General features: G+C 33.9%; 4 protein-coding genes across 5 annotated transcripts; 2 read left to right on the forward strand and 2 right to left on the reverse strand.

The window, feature by feature from the left end:
- Positions 1–843: 843 nt before the first annotated feature.
- Su(dx) (Suppressor of deltex) lies at positions 844–12,095 on the reverse strand. Of its 2 annotated transcripts, none has more exons than XM_076776574.1 (12): positions 11,944–12,095; positions 11,368–11,504; positions 10,201–10,638; positions 8,671–9,652; positions 8,114–8,345; positions 7,396–7,703; positions 6,333–6,575; positions 5,392–5,551; positions 5,044–5,318; positions 4,193–4,418; positions 3,999–4,095; positions 844–3,537 (listed from the first exon to the last, which is right to left on the reverse strand). In XM_076776574.1, the coding sequence occupies exons 2-12, from the start codon at positions 11,423–11,425 to the stop codon at positions 3,365–3,367; spliced, it is 3,192 nt and encodes a 1,063-aa protein (XP_076632689.1). In that variant the 5' UTR covers positions 11,426–11,504; positions 11,944–12,095; the 3' UTR covers positions 844–3,364. The 2 variants fall into 2 exon arrangements, with proteins under 2 accessions (XP_076632689.1, XP_076632690.1); XM_076776575.1 differs by having other exon boundaries at positions 11,368–11,500; positions 11,944–12,082.
- Positions 12,096–12,279: 184 nt separating this feature from the next.
- LOC143347437 (ras-related protein M-Ras) lies at positions 12,280–15,982 on the forward strand. The gene is made up of 5 exons (XM_076776589.1): positions 12,280–12,418; positions 12,494–13,178; positions 13,461–13,782; positions 13,946–14,262; positions 14,358–15,982. The coding sequence occupies exons 3-5, from the start codon at positions 13,593–13,595 to the stop codon at positions 14,445–14,447; spliced, it is 597 nt and encodes a 198-aa protein (XP_076632704.1). The 5' UTR covers positions 12,280–12,418; positions 12,494–13,178; positions 13,461–13,592; the 3' UTR covers positions 14,448–15,982.
- Dhfr (dihydrofolate reductase) lies at positions 13,714–23,457 on the forward strand. The gene is made up of 6 exons (XM_076776592.1): positions 13,714–13,782; positions 21,684–22,392; positions 22,471–22,626; positions 22,701–22,824; positions 23,138–23,247; positions 23,324–23,457. The coding sequence occupies exons 2-6, from the start codon at positions 22,310–22,312 to the stop codon at positions 23,397–23,399; spliced, it is 549 nt and encodes a 182-aa protein (XP_076632707.1). The 5' UTR covers positions 13,714–13,782; positions 21,684–22,309; the 3' UTR covers positions 23,400–23,457.
- Hint1 (histidine triad nucleotide binding protein 1) lies at positions 23,397–24,576 on the reverse strand. Its single transcript, XM_076776593.1, has 2 exons — positions 24,234–24,576; positions 23,397–23,873 (listed from the first exon to the last, which is right to left on the reverse strand). Exons 1-2 carry the CDS (start codon positions 24,435–24,437, stop codon positions 23,604–23,606), a joined length of 474 nt encoding a protein of 157 aa, XP_076632708.1. The 5' UTR covers positions 24,438–24,576; the 3' UTR covers positions 23,397–23,603.
- Positions 24,577–24,619: the final 43 nt, after the last annotated feature.

A 24,619-nucleotide genomic window follows, 5' to 3' on the forward strand; every position in this document is an offset into this window, starting at 1 on the left:
GCGATGGTCAGCGATGGTCAGCTGACGTCAGGAGATGTTGGCAGAGGACGGCAGAAGCTGGCAGTAGCCAGTAGTAATCGTTGTACGTTGCCAGAAATATAAACGGTGGTCAGCAGCGGTCAGCAGAGACGAGCAGAGGCATGCAGTGGCAAGTAGAGATCAGCAGGGGCGAACAGTAGCATGTAGTAATTGTTATACGATGTCAGAAGCATCAGGGGTGGTCAGCAGTGTTCAGCAGAGGCCAGCAAAGGCATGCACAGGCAAGCAGAAACCTGCAAAGGCAAGCAGAGACTTGTAGGGGCATGCAGTAGTAAGTATTAATCGTTATACATTATCAGAAATACCTGCAGTGGTCAGTAGCGTTCGGCAGAGGCCAGGAAAGTTCAGCGGAGACAAGCACACGCTGACAGAGATCAGCAAAGACCAACAGAGGTTAGCAGAAGTCAGTAGTAATCGTTATAGGTTGTCAGAAATATAAGCGATGGTCAGCAGAGTCCAGCAGAGGCAAGCAGTAATCAGGAGCAGTCAGTAACAGTCGCTGTATGGTGTCAAAAGTTGTCGGGAGTTCTGTACAAATAGTTATGTAGGTACAGACTCTAAAACATATAAAATAATAAATTCAGAAAATTTCAGACGATATCATTATTTATATCATTATTAAAAAAATGAACGTTTGAAAATTTTTAAATGGAAATTAAAAATTACATATATAAATGTTCTCACAAACAAGACCTAAATAATACGTTGTTGTTCACTTATTAATGAACTTTTAAAATTAAATTAAAATCGATACTATAGAGTTATATGTAATAGAGAAATTTAAAAATACAGAAAACGATCGTGTAAACGAATCACTAAATTTATTTAGTATTTTTTTTCCTGTTTTTCTTTTAAATGGTATAATAAATCTTTCGTACCTTCTCTTTGCAAATATTAAGTTACTGTATAATAGCATTCCATATATATTTGTTTCTCGTGTATACACATATACAATTTTATATTCCATGCATGTTGAACGTGTTATACATACATATATATTAATTCGTTATGGTATTTTGTTACATTAGTTACAATACTTATTTTTTTTTTGTACACGTACAATAAATTCATCCGTAAAACGAATTAACAAATTTCATGTTTCCAATTCTTGTTTAAAATTGAACATGTTCAATATATCACAGATATTAATTTCTTACAAGATTTATTTCTATTATCGAAAAAAATATACAAAGTATTCGTCCGTAAATATCCAACCAAATATCTTATAAACTGTCGAAATTAGAAAAAAGTTCAATATTAGAAATACACGATTTTAAGTTGGCTACAAGTTGTGTCTAAATTATATTTTTTCGAGTTACGAAAGATAACTTAGTTTTTTTCAAACGGATATACAATTTTTTTACATATTTAATTACTACAGGTATATTGTAATAAAAATGATCTCTTGTTAAAAATTGCTATTTTGCACCGATAATCGGCATCTTAAGTATTTTAACTGAGTTTGAATTATCTTCTGACCTCTATTAATTAGATATGCAAAAGAATTATGCATAGCCGTTTTAAAAACAACTAAATTGTAACCGACTTGACGTCGTGTAAATTTTTCTTATTGAATTTTTTTCTAATTTCGACCGTTTACGAGATATTTGCTTAGACATTTGTGAACAGATACTCCATATAAGTTCGCTATAAACGAAATTGTTAATAACAAATACAAATACGGTTTAAAAACGTAAATAATGAGAATAACAGAGAATGTGGCGTCTATGTGACATAGTTTTGTCATTTCCGTGAAAAATTTGGGTTTTATCTTATGATATGTACAGAATTATAATAGTTTATGGCTAAGTACTTAGGTTAAAACATGAAATTGTTAATCGTTCGTCGTGTAATATACAAGATATCAGAGTTGGAAAAATTTTAATCATGAATAACGAATAAAAATTTTAGTTTGAACCGTTAGTTTAAATAATCTGTTAATGGAACATAATTTACAAATAAAATTTATTAATGAAAAACAAATGAAACTTAATTTGAAAATTAATTGGAAATATTTATTCGTTATTTATTAATAAAATTTGCTCAACTCTGCAGCATATTAATAGCTCAGTATGTACAATATTTATTATAGAAATTCTCAAACCTCTTAATACTTAGGCAATGTCATTAAAACATCGTAGAAAGCATCAATAAATTGCTTACGAATGGGAAACTTAATGATTTCATACTCCGAGAACGTTTATAAAAGAACAGGTAATTAATTAAAAGAATATTATAAATCAAAAAACAGAGTTTAAAAATTATGTTTTCCGTCAAAAGGAAAAATTTTTTAACACTTAATCAATTAAAAAAAAAATTCAATAGGATATATATAATTCTTTTGGCATCTGTGTTTTTCATCTTATTCTATTAAATTGTTTCTAAATATTTCACTACGCGTAAAGGTAGAAATTTGCGTTTCTATTGATATTTTCTACGAATCTTCGCATTTCTGGCTTTAATTGCGATGATCCAATCAACAGGTACAAGTTATATCTTTGGAATGGTTAAAGATACAAAAGAATGTGATACGGCAAAGTTGAACAACATCGAATGGTAGACAATCTGAATATAATTTTGTGTATTTTTGTGCAATGATACATCTGAAAAAAATGTCATTTTTTAAATGAAACTCTATAATTTTGATTGGAATATTTAATATAGCTCATTAATCTCGATAAAAAAGTAAAAGGTACTTATGCTCTAAATTCAATAGTTCAAAAGTCATAATACTTCAAAGTGAAATAATTTAGTAAACTTCAAAGTGTCATCACGTTTTAACTACTTCGTTTAGAGTATAAAAACCTCAATACTTTTTCACTAAGATTAAAAAGCCAAATCGAATAGTCTCATCAAAATTATATAGTTCCATTTAAACAAAAGGATAGTTGCATTTTTTAGATGCAACGATACACGAAAGTACACAAAATTATATTCATCATTTCATGCTGCTTAACTTCACCTTGCATTTTCTTCTATCTGTACCCGTTACAAAAATATAGCTTGTCCCCGGTTGCATGGGACAATCCATATATGTATAATAAACAAAATCGAAATTCGACGAAACCGTTATCGAAATATAACCTATTACAGAAATTTTCATATAGAATTAACAATATTTCCCCAGTATATCTTGCTTACTGTATTCATAAACTCTAAGCTGACGGGTTATTTAGAAACATATTCGTCGTCGCTAATAATGAAAAGAAGAAACCAAAGTATAATTTTATCGGTTAATCCTCGTATTATTATATTAGAATTCGTTTTTTATCATTGCGTACATAGTTTTGCAATATTACATTTAGCAAAGCAATTCTCTGTTAAGTTATTCCTGACCAAAACCTTCCGTTTCCTCGATCGCGTAATTTAACTTCTCTACCAATTGCTCGTAGCTTTTGTACGGCGGCAAATCCAATCTATTGAAGCACGTATGTGACCTTGGCAACCATGTGTCCTTACCTACTTTTTCGATACAAAACCTTTGGGGTCCATTACTCCCTGGAAAAATAAAAATTGTATGTAGAAGAAAAATTATACAAACACACACACACACGCGCGCGCGCGCGTTTTATACTATAAATTCACCATTTAAAAATCATATTCACCTTCTTACACTATAAAACAGCTTTTCTGCAAATTAAGTTTTTTTAGAAATTTGTTTCCTTAACATAAAACTATTGCATATATGTAATTAATAGTTAAAGAAAAAATAACCAAATTAAAATGAAATACTTGTTTAACACTAAAAATATTGATTGGTCGCCTTTTGAAGTGCTAAATCGCTAATTATGAATAAACTCACAAAAAAGGACAAAATTACATTATGTTATTTTACCTTTTAGTCATTCACAAGGCGAATTTGATTTGCAAAAGGATGAATTTGATTTGTGAAACTTGTAGAATAAATAAATAAGAAACATTTTTTTTCGCTGTATTTATAAATATTATTTAATAATTACCCATCAATTCTGCAAATCCACCGACAGGGACTCGACAAGTTCCAGTTACGAATTGCAAAAGTCTGGCTCGTTTTTCGCTATCAGTCCTCGTCACAAACTAAAGAAACAATAAATGTTATAAATGTTATAAATGTTATAAATGTTATAAATATTAAATTTCATCATTTGTGAACGAATAATATTTTAGAACGTACCTGCCAGAACCATAAAATTTGTTTACTATTGCGAGTATAGTGTCTGTAAATTGTATTGCGTTGCCAGTCTTCGACATCTATTTCTTGCATACCACAGAGCATGAGTTCTAATTCACGTTCGTCGAAGTATTTTAACCATTCTAATGGGACTACGGAATTAAAACCTTCTAGAAAAGCTTTCGTTTGATCTTCTATACCTCTGGTCATCCTCCATTCCGTCATCAACCTAACGATAAAAACGATTTATAGACTTAAAACTATTTAGACAAATTAAAAACAATTTAAAACGAATTAAGAACATTTAAAAAGGCTTAAAATAATTTAATATTTTTTCTAAAATTGGTCGGATACCCTAAATCTTCTATTGCAATTCTAGTGATTTTTCCAATCGAATTTTATATTTATTCTTACAAATTTCTAAATATTTTCGTTATTCTATGCCGTACATAGACATGAGGAAACTTGTTTGAAACATTGTTAATCATTTAATTATTATAACTTTGAGAACGGAAATTTTATAATAATAATCTTCCAGGGGTTATTTTAAAAATTGAACCTTTTTACTTTCATATTCTTATATGAAACTTCTTTTTTTTAAACTGAACTATACTAGGAATTTAAATTACACAAGGAACCGACTAAGAAAGTGAAGTTTATTCTACGCCAAAAATGTTTCACCTTCAAACGGTCATCGAAAGTCTAAAAAATATTTTACAGATCTAAAACCACCATGAATTTAAAAATTGAAATCTCTTCTTTGTAACGACCTCTTCAAAAGAGTGGTAATGTTAACAAAAGTAACTTTCCCATTATTTAACAGTTATATATGAAAACAATATAAATAATCATACCTAATATATTCTTCCTTGTTTTCTTCAACCACCCTAATTTTGTCGCCGCCATCTTTCAATTCGTGATGTATCACTTGACCAAGAATTTCGAAGTCGACGCTATAATACAGCTCGAGGCCACATTCGTCGATATTATTTTCCTTTATCCAAACGAGAGATTTGTAGAATTCCGGATCGATGGATTCAATATCTTTCATAACTAATTTTTTATTTAACATACGTTTATAAAACGGCATAGTAAACCCGCTGTAAATGAAACGTCCGTGGTACAGGGCCTGAAAATATAATTTGTGTTAATTAAACTGGTTGTTTACAATTGTACTATAGCAACAAAAAATTAAAATATACCATTGCTATGAACCTTCCAATAAATTTAAAATATTGTAAATGGTCTGGATTGACATAAGACGCTGGATTAATTTGCAAGCTATAATTACTTTTATTCGCATATTCAAATAGGCAGTACATTGGATTTAACACTTCGTGACTCAACAAGAAAAACCATTCCCTGCAAACAAAAATTTATTATTTAGTTTCTTATTCGTTAATTATTAAAGTAATTTTCCAAATCATATTTTACAATTTTCTTTTTTTAGATTTCTAAATATTTTCGTATTTTTTGCAAGTGAAATCTGTCAAAATTCAAAATTATGTTTTACACTGCTCTAAAATAAAGCAGCTATCAAATAATATATTCATTTATTCATTTTTTTCGATACTTTTAATATTATAATAATCGCGACGATAATTTTAAAAGACATAAGACAGTTTAAAACGATTTAAAATAATTTGCATGATATAACAAACAAATAAAATTTGATACTTAAAAAATACAAGAATATAAAGAGTAAATAATATTTATAATTTCATGTAATGTGTATTTTATTGAAACAAGAGAAAACATAACGATGATTTACTAGGACAATTATTGTAAAATGTTGTCACCCTTTTTGTAATGTAAAGGGTAGTCTATGTAGAGAGTTGTGTGTATACAATAGGGTATTCCCCAAAGAAATGTTAATATTATTAATTAAGGTAATTCAATGTATATCCAATCTACTCAAATTGATTTGTATATCCAAAAACATTTAAAATTATCTCAAGAAAATTATTATATGGCTTTTTTTCACAAAATTATAATAATCCAAATATTAACAACGTATCAAGCAAGTTTTCTAATCTTTATGAGTAGTATAAAATACCGAAAATATTCAAAAATCCGAAAGAAAAATATAAAATCCGTGTACAATCGGAATAAGCAATCGTCAAAAAAGTTTCACAACACTTACCTCGACACACCACCATAATCCAATCCTTCCTCTCCTTTAAATATTATATATAATCTGCGTCTTAATGCGAAGGCCTCTGCGTTCATTATTTGATGATAAGAGTCTTCGAACAACGTTTGTCGATTGACATTAATTTTTATGTGATTTGGCAACGCGTTTGTTTGACACAAGAAACGGAATTGTGACAATTTCCATCGGAATGACCTTTCGTACGCTCTTGGTACACGATAAATACCTTTTGGACTGCAACAATAACAATACAGAACATGATAGAGAAAAAAAAAATCAAATCAAATTCAATTTGCGATGAGTCATTCAATAACCAATTAATAAAAACCTATTTGTGCCAAGTTTCAACTCTGTGTGACATAAATTAGTTTTCACTTATTAACTATCAGATGGCTCGTCGTAAATTGAATTTGGTTTATGGGCACTTTTGGCCACCTTAATCAGCTATACCTTTTATTAGAATATAGGATATTCTACACAAGTAGGTCAAGCTATATCTCTGAAAAGGGTACAGATAGAAAAGAATGTGATAAGCTAAAGTTAAACGGCATTGAATGGTGCACAATCTAAATACAATTGCAACTAAAAAAAAAATGCAACTGCATTGTTCTTTTAAACGGAAGCCTATCATTTTAATTGAATTATTCGATGCAGTTTTCTAATTTCCACACAAAAGTAATTGCACTAATGTCCTAAACTTAAAAGCGTCATAACTTTTCAACTATTATCTAAAAAAAATGAACGCAGTTACATTTCTCAGATGCATTAATGTACAAAAATGCATAAAATTATATTCAGATTTTTTACCATTTGATGGCATTTAACTTTGCCTAATCACATTCTTTCGTATTTGTCAGAAATAAAAAAATAGTATAACTGTAAATCTAGTTTATTGGTAATGTAGGGTTGATTCCTAACTGCCACCCATAGAATTATGTGCAGATGCGCAGTCTTCTATCTGGTAGCTAGCCCAAGTGTAAAACACGCTATTTCAGTGATATAGTTTGTCCCAAGTTACATGAAATAAACTTTATAATGAATAAATTATGCGAACCCTTTAGGTGCCCCAGGCCTTGGATCTTGGAATGTAGTTGTCCTAGTATTATGATCTACGAAGTAACGTACTCCGTCTTCCGTTAATCTTATTTCCCAGCCATCTGGCAATGGTTCCTCGATTCCAGTTTCTTGTCCTTGAGTCCGAGGATCCTCCCACTGTGTGGTTCGATTCTTATGGTTCACATAATATACTCTTCCCTCAGGTTGTTTGCGCCTTTCCCACCCAGCTGGCAACGGTCCCAAAGCATCGTCGTCGTCCGCCGTTGATATCGATGGTCCTGCCACAGCTGTTTGACCCCCATGAGCCTACACACATTTAAAATAATCTTTTAAATTTACTAAATAAAGAGAGATATTGTAAATAAAAATGGTTCAGTACGGCAGAATAATAATAATAATAATTATGATTATTATTATTATTTGAGCCGCTCATTTGCCAAATCGATTAACTTTATAAAAAAAAAAAAAAAGATTGAAATAAAATTGATATAAAATAATTATACATTCTTTCTTAAGGCTCTAAATATTTTTTAAATTTAAATTTTCATTTGTTAATTTGTAGTGTACGATTATAATTATTAAGAAAATTTTATTTTAAATATGTTATCTATTAATTGAATTTGCTTCGACACTACAAATTTTAAAAAGATCAAAAAGTGGCGTTAATCAGTTTAACTAGTAAACGATTCGTATATGGTGTATCATTTATTACTTACTTGAGGATAAAGAAACCGTTGGTTACCTTGTTGCACCACGTGTTGCCTTTCACCTTGCCAATGTTGAAAATGTTGCAACCTTTCTGTGTTGGGTCTCTGCCACGTTGTGCTCCTCGTGTTGTGATCCACGTAATAAATTCTGCCTCGTGGATCTCGACGAACCTCCCATCCCAATGGCAGAGGCTGTGGCCTTTCCCATGAAGTGCTTCTGGTATTATGGTCCACATAATATCTAATTAAAAACACAAAAGAGGATTTATATTTTTTGTTTGTTGAGCGTTTTCTATCATTGTTTTAATAGTTATTTAGAATGGTCGCCTGCGACCATATGTTTTAGATATCAATATTCTGAAAAACTGTTTCCTATACATGCTACTGCCGCTCAACCTTAGTCTCCGAGATATTTGCAAAAATTTTAATGAAATATAATTTCCATTATGTTTCATCCTATCATGTAAATATGTGCAACTGCAGTTGTCCTTGAATTGTAAAAGAAGCTTTTACCCCAACGTTTTAAATAACAACCCTTGTAAAACCCAATGAAATAACTACAAAACCTTCTTCCATAGATATCATATCTCATTTCCCATCCAGATGGCAGGGGTTCCTCCGAATGGTTTGCAGGTTCAACTTCAGCAAGAATAATAGAAGATCCAGGCTGACTATTCTGGCCTCTAACCATTGCCGTTTGCCCAGTAAGCGATGCCACTCGTTGCACAATTCTAGGATTTGATCTTCCAACCGTTAAAGGAGTCGTATTTTGTTCAATTCTGGCAATTCTACGACCTTCCGTCATCGGTAACGCCATATTCTGCTCAGATCTTCCAATTCCACAACCATCCACTACTTCTGGCATTCCGAACGCTGAAGTTTGTTCAGTCTGACCGGTTCCTTGCCCATCACTCAACCCAGAAACTCCAGATTGATCCATTCTAGATCCCAAATCCATTGAATTATTTATCTGATCCGGTCTGATAGTTCCAAAATTGTCGGAAATCGGTGATGGTATCAATTGTTCCTGTCTGGCAGCTCGTCCACCGGAAGTGGACTGTTCTGTTCTGTTATGTGAACGAATTTCCGAATTCATTGCACTCAATTGATCGGATCTAACTGTTCCGAGGACGTTCGATTGATCTGGTTGGGGATTTCGAACGTCTGAGACGGAGATTTTTGAGAATTGATCTGTACAAGCTAATATTCGACCATCCACTGCTCCTGGCGTGAGTGGATGGTCTATTCGAGACGTTTGGCGATTTTCTAACAAAGATATTGCATGTCTACTGGGTAAGGAGGCTGCTGATTTGTCTACTGGAGATATTGCGTGGCCGTTGGATAAGGAATTCGACGGCGATGGCTCCGTTTGCTCTTGGACATCCTTATTGTTGGCGGTTGAATCGTTTCCGACTGGAAAATTTGAATTGTATGTAGCCAATTCGCGGAAATTGGATGGTGCCATGTTTTCCGAGCCATAAAGTCTCATTCTGGCTCGGACGCCTCCGTTTAGGATACTTCGACTGCTGGCTTCGGTGCTGGTTAAGCCTGAAACAGAATTTTTTCGATTTCCATTTGACTAAAACTTTGTTAAAAAGACTGCAAACATATATAGATTGATATATAAAAAAAAGTATATGTTGTTATTAACAATGATCGACGTGACTTTAATTTTTTGTCAATTTTTACTATTACAATTTGTTGTCCATTAACTATCGACCAATTTTTGTTTCGAAAGTTTCTTTATTCGATTAGCGAAAATACCAAAAATATCTTGACAATCATTTATTTTGAGCAAAGTTTAATTTTTTGTACTTAATTTACTCTTATTCAAAATAAAATATTTCTTGAAATACATACACTGTGGGTTATTTGTATACATACAATTGTATAATATATATTATAAAATACCATAATATCTACAAATTTGAAAGTTCAGGTGGAAAAATTAATTCAAAAATAATAAAAAAGCACGACATTTACGTTTATAAACACTGCTCACTTCTATCATTTCTAATTGTAATTATAACGATTTTTTCTTCTATTCGTAAATATTTCTTCTATTTCAAATTTCTTCTATTCGTAAATATTCTTACCATCAGAAGACACGCATTGCGTTTGGCACGAAGATTCGCTAATATTCAATGATGAAACATTGGGCATAGTGATTCGTAAACCATCGAATACAGTGATTAGCTCTCCGACCTTGCACAGCTGGGAATCGTGTTTATTTTCGCTCATTAGGTCAAAGGTCACCTCCATATTCTCCAGCTTTCCATTATAATGCAACAACACTTGGGAGAGATTAATTCTCTTCTCTCCAATCAGTGTGTCTTTTCTAAATGTGCTATGGTCCAACAAACGAAAGTGTAACTGCGAATATGGCGTCACTAATACAGTGAATTCCTCGTTCCATTTCGGTTGATAGGTAGATTTCGAAACTTCCGTTTTCCGAGGACTCTTGTCGTCGACGGAGAATTCGATGTAAGGATTAGGTTTCAGGAATGTTGAACTTCTCAGTATAGCTCCTTCGACTAAAATAGAAGGAGACATCATTGTAAATAATGAAAACATCTTAATAATGTATGAGAATAATATTAATAAAATAATAATAATAATAAAACGGACTTAATACTTGAGAGCTGGAATCTACAGGCTGTTTCACACAACTGGGATAAACTGTATTTTTAAAATGGTTAGACATACAAAAGAATATCATAAATTAAAATTAAACACCATTGAATATTGCACAATTTAAATATAATTTTATGCATTTTTATAAACCTGTGCATCTAAAAAATGCAACTGCATACTTTTTTCTAATGGAACTCTATAGTTTCAAACACACTGTTTGATACAGTTTTCCAATCTCTGAAAATATCATAACTATAAAAGTACCAAGTTTAGAGCTTAAGTATCCTAATACTTTTTTGTAGAGATCAAAAAGTCACTATCGAATAGTCCAAATGAAATTACAAAGTTCCATTTAAAGAAAGGATGCAGTTACAGTTTTCAGATGCATCAATGTACAAAAATGCATAAAATTATATTTAGATTATGCACCATTCAATGCCATTTAACTTTGTCTTATGACATCTTTTGTATCCCTTATTGTTTTAGAAATACATGAACAACTTCAATATGTTTCATTTGAAATTACTAATTTACAATACTTCTTTATATTATGCAATTCTTTGGAAAATTCCAGCCACTGAGCACAATTTACGAGAGTTGCACATTTGTAAAAACTTGTTAGCCCTTACTTGTGATACTCAGTTGGTGAAAACCAGACGATGCCACTTCTTCTTCACAATGAGACATTGTGAAAATTTAATACAGTGGTTTATGAGAATTCATAATTTCATTACTCGTCTTATCGTCCCCTGGAATGTTGGACTATCTATAACAAGACAAACAAAGCCAATAAAAATTTAAATAAAAATTGGGAAAGTGATTTCAAAAGGGAAAAATTATTTAAATCAAATTGGATACATGAATTTTAAAAATTGTTTAAACGAAGTAAACAGAAGAAACAGACTAAATAAAAATAAATAAAAATTAAGAAAATAATATTGAAAAGAATTATTCAAATCAGATTGGATGCATGAATTCTGGTATAGTGATGCATGAATTTTGAAAATTTCTTTGGATGAATTAAATAGAGAGAATTAATAGAAAACCTAAGAATTTAATAGTCAATGACAATCATAACGGAGAATTCAAAAATCAGAATTTCGTAAAAATAGCAATATCGCGTTCAGAATAATTGTTACCATAATTATTTCGTCGAAACGGTCGAACACTGAAAAATACTCGAAGGATTAAATGTCGATTCTTACGTATAGAATTAAAATGGCCTGTTTCGAACGTAATCCAGCTTCGCTGCATTGCCCAACTATCAATGTTCGAAGAATTCTTCTTCAAACATTCGCGATTACTCGTTATCACGAAACTTCATCAGTGGGTCACCATCTTTTCCATACGTCAAAGGTAGAAATCTTGCAATATGCAAATCACTAAAGAAACTAGATCGCACGAGAGTAAAGATGGCGTGCAAAATCACTAACCGTTATTTATTACAGTGATCACACAATCATGATCACGGTCGTATATCATGACGTGCTAAAGTCAACTGTGGTTACACTTTCCACCAGTGGCTACGAAAAATCATGAATCGCTGTGAAAAATCATCGTGATTGAAAACAAACGCGATCGAATCACTCGGGATTCGCAAGTAGCAGTTCTAGCTATCACTACACGAGAGTGGGAAATCTGTTTGTGAAATAATGCAGATAATTGTTTAAAAAACGAAAGGTAAACCATATTAATTCCCATTCCGAAAATCCCTAGAATTGTAATAAAATACGATCACTACGAAATGACTTTTAGAAGATTAAAGCCACAGCCAGTGTTACTAGGTAACAAACCGATGTCACCAGAGCAGAGGTGCCAGAAGTGCACCGAAGGTGCTCTCTCACACTGTGCTAGATCACGCGTACATGAGCTCGTGGAGTTTCGGAAAGTCGACAAAGGCAAACTGACGCATGCTCTCTTTCTCGATTCTCCGAAGCTGCCCGAAGTAATTTCGGACCGCTTCGTGGGAGTCGAGAGAGAAAGACTCACATTCGCCTTCTCGCTCTTAACAACTGAAATCCAACCTCCCGTCAACGGCATATACAAGGAATAAAACTTAAATGTAAAGTTCCATATGGGTACTTTGCTTATGTGCGCCTACATAGGTCGGAAAGTAAAAATGCCTGGGCAGTCGAGAATCTCGACTCGAGATTCCAAATCGTATTCCGTAGACGGGAGGTCGGATTTCAGTTGTTAAGAGCGAGAAGGCAAATGTGAGCCTTTCTCTCTCGACTCCCACGAGGCGGTCTGAAATTACCTCGGGCAGCTTCGGAGAACCGAGAAAGAGGACATGCGTCAGTTTGCCTTTGTCGATTTTCCGAAACTTCACGAGCTCACATACGCGTGATCTGGTATGTGTGAGTAGTGCACCGGGTGCTGAATCTGGCATCTCTGACTGACAGCTGGAAGAACGCGAAGCAGGAGTGGCAGATCATGTAAGGTGAGTGTTCTTTGTTTTGTCGACGAATGTATTAGTTTGATACTGTTAAAGGGCAATATGACAAACTGCCAGACCCTATTTATACGTCGAAAAGCCCTCTTCTAATTTTGTCCTATTAAGCGTAATTGACACACCCGCTACATTACAGCGCCAAGTGTTACTTTTCGTTTCACTGGTGCGTGTAAACAAAATTATTAACTTTAATGTTGTATCAGAAGCATTAAAATATTCGTAATTAATGTGTTATCAGTTTCGTTGATCTAATTAAGTTAACCCTTTCAGGACATCTTGATTAGATAGTGAAGTTTGACAATTCAAGAGCAGATACGCTGCTAAGAACACATTAGAAGAGTTGACAGAATAGGCAGAAGAAGGCAGAGCAGTGGGGGAGGGGGTGGGAAAACAAAAGGCGGTATGACACGACCTCCTAATAATGATAACCTTATGACCTTCAAGTTGGTCGTAGTTGGTGATGGAGGTGTTGGAAAAAGTGCACTCACCATACAGTTCTTTCAAAAATTATTTGTCACTGACTACGATCCTACCATTGAGGATAGTTATATTCAACATACAGAGGTAGACAAACAATGGTGCATTCTAGATGGTAAGTAAAACCATATTAAAAATGTTTAAACAGCTTTGTTGCATTCAATTTTTGAGTCTGTGATACAAGATCATGCTATCCGGTGTCTTTGGATTATGCTTGGTGCATTATAATAAACACACAAGTATCCTTGAATGTACAAAGGTTTATTTGTATCTAACAGTGTTAGACACAGCTGGTCAAGAAGAATTCAGTGCCATGCGTGAACAATACATGCGCAAGGGTGATGGGTTTCTATTAGTCTATTCTGTGACTGACAAACAGTCGTATGAGAATATCATGAATTTTTATACCCAAATACTTAGGGTGAAGGATAGGGACGTATACCCCATGCTTCTAGTAGCCAATAAAGTTGACTTGGTACATTTGAGAAAGGTTACAGAGGAACAGGGAAGGGAATTGGCACTTCGTTTGTGTATACCTTACATTGAAACTTCTGCCAAAGATCCACCGTTAAACGTAGACGCAGCATTTCATGAGGTACGCGATGTAGGGAGTAAAAGGATAAGACAGAAATTATTGCTTAGTTAGCAAGTGGATCCGGGCAGTTAAGAGGTTGAATAATTTTGTCCTAGGTCGTTCGTATTATCAGAAATCAACCTCCGACCGAATTGGAGAAAAACCGGAGGAAACGGAGACGTTCAGGGAAATGTAATCTTTTATAAATGTCGAAAATATCAAGCAAGTATTGGGGTTTGCGTTACGATCACGCATCGCCTTTCCAAGGAGTCATTTTTTTTTTGCAAAATGAAACATACCTGCCAAAAAAAAAAAAAAAAGAAACAGAATGGGTCTTCTGTTCTCCATCATATACATATAGATTACTATGACTCGTAAATTTTTCATTTTTTTTTTCTATTCACATATGATTTCGTAGTACTAATGAGCATCACACGATTGATATTCCACCCCTGTATAATAAGTGTACAAAATAGTAATGATAAGTCATGCATTGATCGAAAGGAAAACAATGCCACCTATCTTCAAGGGGCGACTAGATTTTTTAAAAGAAAACCAATTCAGCATCGGTTTAAGACTTGAAAAAAAAAAAAAAAAATTAAAGGAAAAATTCGCTGGAGATATTGACTGTTCATCATCTTGATAATATGAAACCGCATCTCTGTACGCGCGTACACATCAATTTTCTACCATCGACGAAACACTATGGAATTGAGCGTTTTTTATTGCACAATGCATACATAATTCTATAGAAAATCTTTTTACTTCTTCACGTAAGATCTTGTCATGAAATGACTATAATGGTTTCGTATATCGACTCAGCTCATTTTTTAAACAGCTGTCGAAAATCATAGCTTTAAGCGTATTTATTTGTGTTCCATTAAATTAAGTGATTTTTCTTCCGAACATTGTTTCCCTGTTGTGATATATTTTACGACGGTACGTCGTTTCAAGTATTTCTCTTCGTACTAGAATTTTTTTGAACAATTTCACGTGAAGATTTTTATTACGCGTGTATAATTTATCGCACAGTTTTCATCAAGTTTATTTTTTAAATAACGTTTACAATTTTTTAAGTTAACGAGTTTAGGTTTTATTAGCGATTGTGCATTAGGCGTTCGGAGCCTAATGAGTAATTAATATTCTGAATCAGGAATAAAGTATTCAATGTGAGGCAGTATTGCCTCTGCTATTAGATTATTGGCTTTCGTGCACACAGAGGTCTGATGTAAAACATCTATCTTATTTAAATTTTCAAAGAAGCAACTGCGTAAAATATTGATTTTAGATAGCCAGCGCCGTGAGACTAGTGCATTATTAGATAGCTCCGTTTTATTTAGACATTGTGCAATCAACAGAATATTGTTTTCGTAATACAGGCAAAATTTTACTAGTATCGAGTCGTTTTGTTCTCATAAATTGTCTTAGATTTAAAACGTTTGAATCCTATTGAGTACAATGCGCGAATTTCGATTATGTCAGACCTTTTTATATGTATTAAGAAAATGATGCCATGGCCTACATTAGTATTTAAACGTAAAAACGAAAAAAGAAAAAAAAAACGAAAAGAACAAAATATTTGATCTGCTCCTAAGAAAGGGGATTTACGAGTCAAAAATCAACTTCCGGTTTCTTTTTACGGTTTATATGTATAATTCTAAACTTTAAATCTTTAAATGGAATTGTTTGCACTTAAACGTTAGATTTTGTAAAAGGTATACAGAATACTTTTTATTTTTTTTTTTTGTAAATTGAACGAAAGATATATTTTATACTTTAAACACGTTTTTCTATAAATATTGTTTTTGCTCGTAAGCCCTCCTTTCTTGGGGGCAAATTATATATGTACATTTAAGGGCACTCTATGCGAGTGTTCGTGTAAATAACTCGAGCGACTCGTGACATTTATTGGTAAAACGAAATAGCACGAACGTTCAACTCGTTACCGCGTGCTTTAATAATTAGTTCGAGTTATTTATAGCGTGCGGAGGATGCACGATAATGCGAGACGGGAGGCAGTTTACAAATCGCCCCGAGATCGTTGTTTACAAATTTTGTCCGTAGCGAGCAGCGTTTTAATTTGTCGCCTTTGTGCCGAAAGTTCGAGCTTTACTTTACTCATCGGAGTTCGATCACGATATCACGTATTAGTGTACGCACAAAGTGCTTTTCCTACGTGTAGGACACGGTGAGAAACTGAATAGTAATTTTAACCTTACGATACGTAAACGTGCATAAAATGTCTTGGCGCGACCGATTAATTCTAACAGTGAAACATATTTGCCTTGAGATAAAAATATAATCTGTATTATCAACGGTAAAGATTAGCGAAGGGATCTGGATAGTTTGCCATACGTAGGAATTTTGCTTGAATTTTCTTTAATAGCGAAGGAACGTTATCGTTTTATTTTATATTGGATAAATCGACCGTCGAACAGCGTTCACCGTTATCGATCGACGTAGGCATGCGAAATATTACGAAGTTAGGAACAAAATAAAATAAAAAAAAAAAGAAAAAACAATGCATTTTGCTCTGTTGATAGTTTCGTTTGCCAGCGAGTGATTCGTAAAATTAAGAGCGTCGCTTTGACCGACGTATTCTCGCAGATTTGACGGAAGCTCAATGCATAGTTTAAAATTGCACCGCGCCATTAACGAATAACGATTGTACAAATTTTTCCGAAACATTCACACGATGTCGCGAAGTTATGATTCCGTTCGGGTTCGTAGTACGGTACGTGCTCGTGAATTTTATCGTTGTAACGTGCATACGTAAAATTTACAAGTTGTACAACGCGAGTAAATTAATTTCGCGTGTTCGATAAAATATATCGAATTTGTGGACGGCTGGTTTGATTTCTATATGCACAGCGAATCCTGGATAACTGCGTGGAAACACGAGTCGAGAAGTCTCGTAGTTACAAAAGCATGGTTAAATTTCAGTTCCCAGAAGGGCGCAAGCCGAGCTACGGCGTTCGGCTTTGTACTTTGCCGAACATAGAAAAGGACAGAGTATGAAGGATATACAGGGGGTTCGGCCACCCCTGGGAAAAATTTTAATGGAGGATTCTAGTGGCCAAAATAAGACAAAAATCAAGAATACCAATTCGTTGATGGAGGCTTCGTTAAAAAGTTATTAACAATTAAATTCAAAAATTTCAAATCGTTCTGGAAAAATTATTTTCGGTTGCGGGGGTCAATTACAATCAGTTTTGGTGAATACACATACTTCCGAAATCCTACCCACTTTCGAGAAAAAAATTCGAGTAAGTACTGAAAGTTTTGGGTGAAAAAAAAGACTTTGGATTCGTCTTAAAAAAATTATTTTTAGTTGCAGGGGTCAATTACAAACATTTTTGGTCAACAGATATACCCCCGAAATCCTACTCAGTTTCGAGAAAAAAATTCCTGACCGAAAATATAATTTCTGGCCAGAAATGTCTGCCCGAATTTCCATGCGAATCTTTAAAACGTCATAACTTCTGAACGGATTGGACGATTTTAATGTTTAAAAAAGCAAACTACGCGTATTTTGGTGGAGAATATGTACAAATCGCAAAAATATTCGAAAACTTGTTCCTTGACCCTCTAAAATGAGAAAAACCCCATAAAAATGGTCCAATTTTCAAACACCCATAACTCCTACAATTGTGAATATATTTCAATGAAACTTTTTTCTGAAGTAGAGCTCATGGGTACCTACAAAAAAGTATTAGAAAACTTTTCTGTAGGATGTCAAACAAAATTACTAAAAATGAAAAAGGAATTTTTAAGAAAAATCGACAGGGGGTAGCTGCCTAAATTTTTCGGCGAAATAAAAAAATTTCAAATCGTTCTGGAAAAATTCTTTTTGGTTGCGGGGGTCAATTACAATCATTTTTGGTGAATAGACATACCCCCGAAATCTTGCGCATTTTCGAGAAAAAAATTCAGTACGGTTGGGACTTTAAACGTTAATAACTTTTTAACGAAACCTCCATCAACAAATTGGTATTCTTGATTTTCGTCTTATTTTGGCCTCTAGAATCCCCCATTAAAATTGCTTCCAGGGTTGGCCGACCACCCTGTATAAGGCTAACGCAATGTGAACTTATTTATTTTGTATGTTTTGTTAATGGGATTTTTATTAATATATTTATAAGGTTTTTCTGATTAAAATAAGACCAAACGCGTCGTAACTTGGATCATATTTGCGTATTTAATGAGTGACTATAACTCAATTTTGTGGCACTCGCGAACACAATCTTGTATTCAATTAGAACTAGGTTAAAAGCAAATTATATTGTGTTTGGTCTTATTTTAATCGGAAAACTCTTGCAAATGCATTGGTAAAAGTTTTATCTTGGCATTATGTATTATCTACGTATCGTCTCAACGATATTCGAGCCTAGATCACTACGCGATCTGCTCGACGTTGAACTTTGAAGAGAAGTCCCTTTTCGGAAGTAGATTCGCAGTTATCCAAGCATTGTTGTATTGCCACGGATATATTGTTCGCCCAAAACTGTTTAGGTGTTTCCCTCGCGTGTTTAAACAAATCGCTGCTTCTTGAATGTATGTGTTGTGAATTATGTTGATCGTACTGTTATCGTTTAATAAGTACTACATGTATACATACAGGGCGTGCTAATATTGATAGTGCAAACGTTGAGTACGTACATTACTCATAAAAAATAAATGAAAAAATGTTGGTCAACGTGTGTGGTTCAGTATAAGCAGAAGCGCGTGACACAAAGCAGTTGTTTTGTGTTATTTGGTAGTGATCGCTATGTCAGTTACCCAGAGAAATTTATTTGTTTAACTTCTTCAAGAACAGATCAATTTTATAGAAACATACTAATGAACAAAATTGAACAATGAGACTATGTTCAAACATAAAGTTCTTAAACCTAACCATGACATGAAATTCTTCTTAATTGTAAATTTCTAAACCCACGTTCACTAAGGCTTTTTCAGTTATTCCGACGAGTTTGGACTATCAATCTTTAGCAGATTTTGTATAACTTTATACGGCCATTCACGGTTATTGTATATAACGTACTTATTAAAATCGCCGCTTCGTTTAATGCCCGTGCATTCAATGGTAGATGTTGCATCGCGAATATAACGTGGACCATCGGTTTTTACCGATCGATTGAAAATTTCTATGTAACGATAACTGTATCGTCGACGAGCGTTGCGTAGATCCGTTTATTGATATTAATATACCAGCGTTCATCGTGAAATCGATATTCCGATATTGACGCATAAAGTTCCATTGTTTCTTTTCGTGGGAAGTTTTTCTTGTAAATGGATTACATTGGAACGCGTAACAGTTTACGCGGTAAGTCACAATCTAGTTTGAACAGAGGTTAAAGCAGCGATTATTGCAGGAGAGAAAAAAAAAAGAAAAGAAGAAAAAGGGGTTAACTGTGTACGTCGCGCGTACGTATCGCGCGATGTTTTAGAGACTCAGGATATTTAGCGTTCCTCGCATGTTTTAATAATCTGTAACAAAAGCGCTACACGTTTTTTATCGCCGTCCATGAGAGAGGATCGTGACAAGAACAGAGGGAAACGGAAGCTCACCTGCGGTTATATACGCGAGACACGACAATTAGGTACGACCACGATGCACATACACGATTAGGCCGATATTCTTCAACGTGGAACGAAGGGAACGATCGAGAAGCCAACGGTCAACGTTGAAGGGACGATCGGCGAAATCGCAAAAATTCGTGACGTTAGCGTGCACGCTTTTAGAAAAATTACAAAGAATATGAGACGACGAGATGGTTTATCTGTAAAATAGTCAATACGTTGAATCATTGTGATATACCGAGTACGAGGAGATACGATATATGTAGCGAATGCTGTGGTTGTGAGAGCCAGAAGTCAGACTTCGACTATACCATGCAAAACGTGGAATTTCTTTTTGATGAGACATCGAAGGATCGACCGACACTGATATCGTTGATTATATAAGATCGTTGTCTAAACGAAAAACGAAAGAGAATCGAGGATATGGAACCTTCTGACTTTCGCCATCGTTTCCCTCTAGTATTTACTACTCGTTGCCACACACAAAACTACCGCACGTGTCAGTATAGCTGTATACCGTAACATGTAACGAAACGATGAGAGAAACAAAACAAATCATTAAATGACGCACAGGTAACAATGAACTACGCGAATATAAGAGAGTAATAAGATTAAGATGGAGTACGATCGTTGCCACCGTTTTTTGTCCTATAGATAACTACGAAAGGTATATATATAAATATATATATTTTGAAATGAAAACAAAAAAAATTAAAATTCCTCCCACCCGACGATAGTTATATTATATACTTATATTATATACGAGAGATACCGACGTATTATATACATACATATATATGCATATGTATATGTATATGTATGAAAATAAATGTGTGTGTATGTTACATACGCGATGCGTGCGATATACGCGTACGTGGTACACGTACCGTGATTTCTCTGTATGCGTGTACGTATACGCTATGTGGACGTACGTATATTTTTTGTTGTTGGAAGTGTGTGTGCGAGCGTGCATGCATGTGTGCGACGCGAGCGTGTCACTAATTGTGCAGGTCACTGTATGAAGTACACAATTGATAATAAATTATAAACACGTGTTTACAAAAAAAAAAAAGAAAGAATATCATAGTAGAAACATTTCTGGCCACACATTATACTTTCGGTAAAGAATTTTTTTCTCGAAAGTACGTAGGATTTCAAGGGTATGTGTATTCACCAAAAATGATTGTAATTAACCCCCGCAACTGAAAATAATTTTTCCAGAACAATTTGAAATTTTTTTTCGCCGAAAAATTTAGGCACCTACCTCCTTGTCGATTCTTCTTAAAAATTGGTTTCTCATTTTTAGTAATTTTATTTGACACCCTACAGAAACGTTGTGTGATACTTTTTTGTAGGTACTCATGAGCTCTACTTCAGAAAAAAGTTTCATTGAAATATATTCACTATTGCAGGAGTTATGGCTATTTGAAAATTGGACCATTTTTATTGGGTTTTTCTCAGTTTACGGGGTAAAGGATCAACTTTTCGAATATTTTTGGAATTTCTACATATTCTTCACCAAAATACGCGTTGTTTGCTTTTTGAAATATTAAAATCGTTCAATTCGTTCAGAAGTTATGACATTTTAAAGATATACATGAAATTACAGGGGAATATTTCTAACCTCAATTTATGTTTTCAGTAAAGAATTTTTTTCTCGAAAGTGGGTAGGATTTCGGGTTTATGTCTATTCACGAAAAATGATTGTAATTAACCCCCGCAACAGAAAATAATTTTTCTAGAACGATTTGAAATTTTTTTTTTCACCGATTCCCTGCCCATCAATTCTAATTCAGTGAATAGTTTCTCAACTGACCGCCATCCATGAGAAGAGGACGCTAAAATCACCTCCGAATTTTCAGGTCGGTATGGCAGTCAAGTTGGGCCACGAGAGTCCATAAGGTGGACGATCTACTCGTATAGTTCGTCTATGGCGAAAGGTCTACTTGTATACCTCGTCTGTACCCATGTATTAGAGCATTGCTTTTTTATTATAAAAATAAGCTTTCGATTAAGTTTATTAAAGAGCCCGACGAATATAATCTCAACTGAATATATATTATGCTTAACGCGATGTTAAGACTACGTACATGCACAAAGAAAAGTAGAAATTGTATGTCTATTTCTTACTGCATAACGTACGTTATTATTCATTGTTTAGTCTTTATTTTACCACATTTACAACTACTCACAGCTTCAAGACTATCAACTGTACATAATATAAATAAGCGTAAATGCTTAAAAGTCAAACAATTTTAAATTAGAACCTGTAAGCATAAACGCTTACTGCACATGAACGGTCAAACCGATCGCTGCCATAAACGGAAACACTGTCGGGATTGTGCTGCTACCTATTTCATTTAAATATAACTTGCCAAACACGTGGTTCCAAAATTCATAATAACAGCCAGTGAAGTGCGTCCTGTGCGCTTCTGTGTAGTATTAACCGTTTGTTGTGTCTCGAATTTTGTATAATTAGCGTAGAAGAATGTATTTACATTTAAATTTAATCGCGGCTGCGTGCGAAGATATGGGAATCGGTATAAATGGGACGTTACCGTGGAAACTTAAGTAAGATGTAACCTTGAATTGCAAATTAATTTCGAATGATGATGCACATTCTAATCTGTTTCTTTCATGTGGACACAGAACTGAAATGGCATTTTTTACAGCCATGACTACGAAAACAAAAACCAAAAATAAAAAGAACGTTGTTCTGATGGGACGAAGGACGTGGGAATGTATCCCAAACAAATTTAGACCGTTGAAGAATCGAATAAACATGGTTCTAACGTCGCAGTCTTTGTAATACCGATTATTTTTTTACGTAATCAAGACACATTAAGAAATAAAACTTTATATTGTATTGAAATATGTAGGAATTACGGAGGCCAAGCATTCGTATGCAACAGCATTCCGCACGCTCTCGAAATTATTTCGCAACCTCCGTTGAAAGATCAGGTTGAAAATATATGGGTGATAGGAGGGAGTTCCGTGTACAAGGTATACATTTACTGTTTTCGTGAAAGTAAACATACATTTTTATTGTACTCGACGCACGATAAATACACTTTCATTTGCGACTATATGATTGCAAACGAAACGATTCACGAGAATTTGTTCTAAGGTGAAATAATTTTTATCTGGTAACCCTATTTATTGCAAGTACTCAAAAGCACATTCTTATTTTATTATTAGGTTCCATAGTTGTAATTTATTTTAGAAAGTTATGTTTCGAAAAGTTTGTATAGTTAACAATTTTCAAAATTATCAAAAATACAACCCGTGAAATAATCTCTACCTGATTGAATTGTAGGCTGCTATGGAGTCCCCTAATTTTCACCGGTTGTATTTGACGAGAATAAAAAAACATTTTGTTTGCGACACTTTTTTCCCGCAGATTCCAAATAATTTCGTTTTGAAACAGTAAGTTCCATTGATCTTGATGATCATTAACAAATATTTTTGATTCCATATTTTAATCTGTGATGGTTATTTTCAGAGATGAAAACATTCCTTTGGGCGTTCAAGAGGAAAATGGTATAGAGTTTGTATACGAAGTATACGAAAAACAGTAAATAATATAAAAAGTGTATTTAATATTACAAAATGATGTCTATTTTTGTACGATATACAAATTTATCTTGCCTTCAAATAAATACATTTTTATAAACATTTTAACCTATGGTATTTCCTTCAAGGCTTTATTAGTGACAAAATGTACATTTTACAATGACACGACTACAATTCGTGCAAAATTTTATCGAACGCGGCGAATTTCATTAACCAGGGGGCCACTTCATTTGACGACCACCGAGTACATGCAGATGCAAGTGATAAACAGATTGTGCACCGTCTTTCCCGTCGTTAATGACTAAACGAAAACCGTCATCAAGGTTTTGTAGCTTTGCCACTTTACGAGCAACTATCATTAAATGTCCCAATAATGCTTCGTCCTCGTCCTGAGCTTTCGAGAGTTGCGGGATTGGTTTTCGTGGAATCACCAGAAAATGTACCGGTGCTTGACCGTTAATATCTTCAAACGCAACGCACTAATACATCAAAATTGTTTTCAATTAGCATGTTACAATTGCAATCGTGGGATAAACATTATTCAATTGATCGATAATTCGCAACGATACGATAAATTATGTAGTGAAATACTTCGAGGATCTATGTGCTTATAAAATTTGGAAATAACTCGAAATATTATATAATAACAGAAATATTTCGATATTACGTTTAATGTGAATTTAAATATGAAACGATATATCCTTAGGCAAGTTAAACTGTAACGAGTAACATTAATTGGAATGTGACAAACCGGCAAATAACCTCACCAATTGATACCACAATTAAATGTTTCTTTTGTCAAAAATATATTATAGTTTGTACTATCAACATAAATTTACCTGATCATCCTCGTAAATGAAATTGCAAGGTATTTCTTTTCGAAGTATTTTGCCGAAAATAGTATCGCCTCCAGCAGTTGCAGTTTGTGCTTTTTCAACCTCGGTCGCCATTTTTCTCCAGCACGGAGTGTGACTTATTAGACTGGTGTGCAAGTACGGTAACCGTTTGGACAAAGCTATCGCAAAATTCAATGGGAGTTTCATTTTGAGTATTCACGAAACCATCGAACTTCACGAATTCATAACAATAACGATGACAGTATAGTTAACTTGTTCCTGATTAAGTTGTGCGATCAGAGGAGTCCGATGTACAAGATGCTACGTCAAAAATATAAAATGGCGGGCTATTCAAATTGCTTGCAAGATACTTCAGTTAGGCCGGGTAT

The sequence above is a fragment of the Colletes latitarsis genome, chromosome 11 (assembly GCF_051014445.1).
Source record: "Colletes latitarsis isolate SP2378_abdomen chromosome 11, iyColLati1, whole genome shotgun sequence".
In the NCBI taxonomy this organism is placed as follows: Eukaryota; Metazoa; Arthropoda; class Insecta; order Hymenoptera; family Colletidae; genus Colletes; species Colletes latitarsis.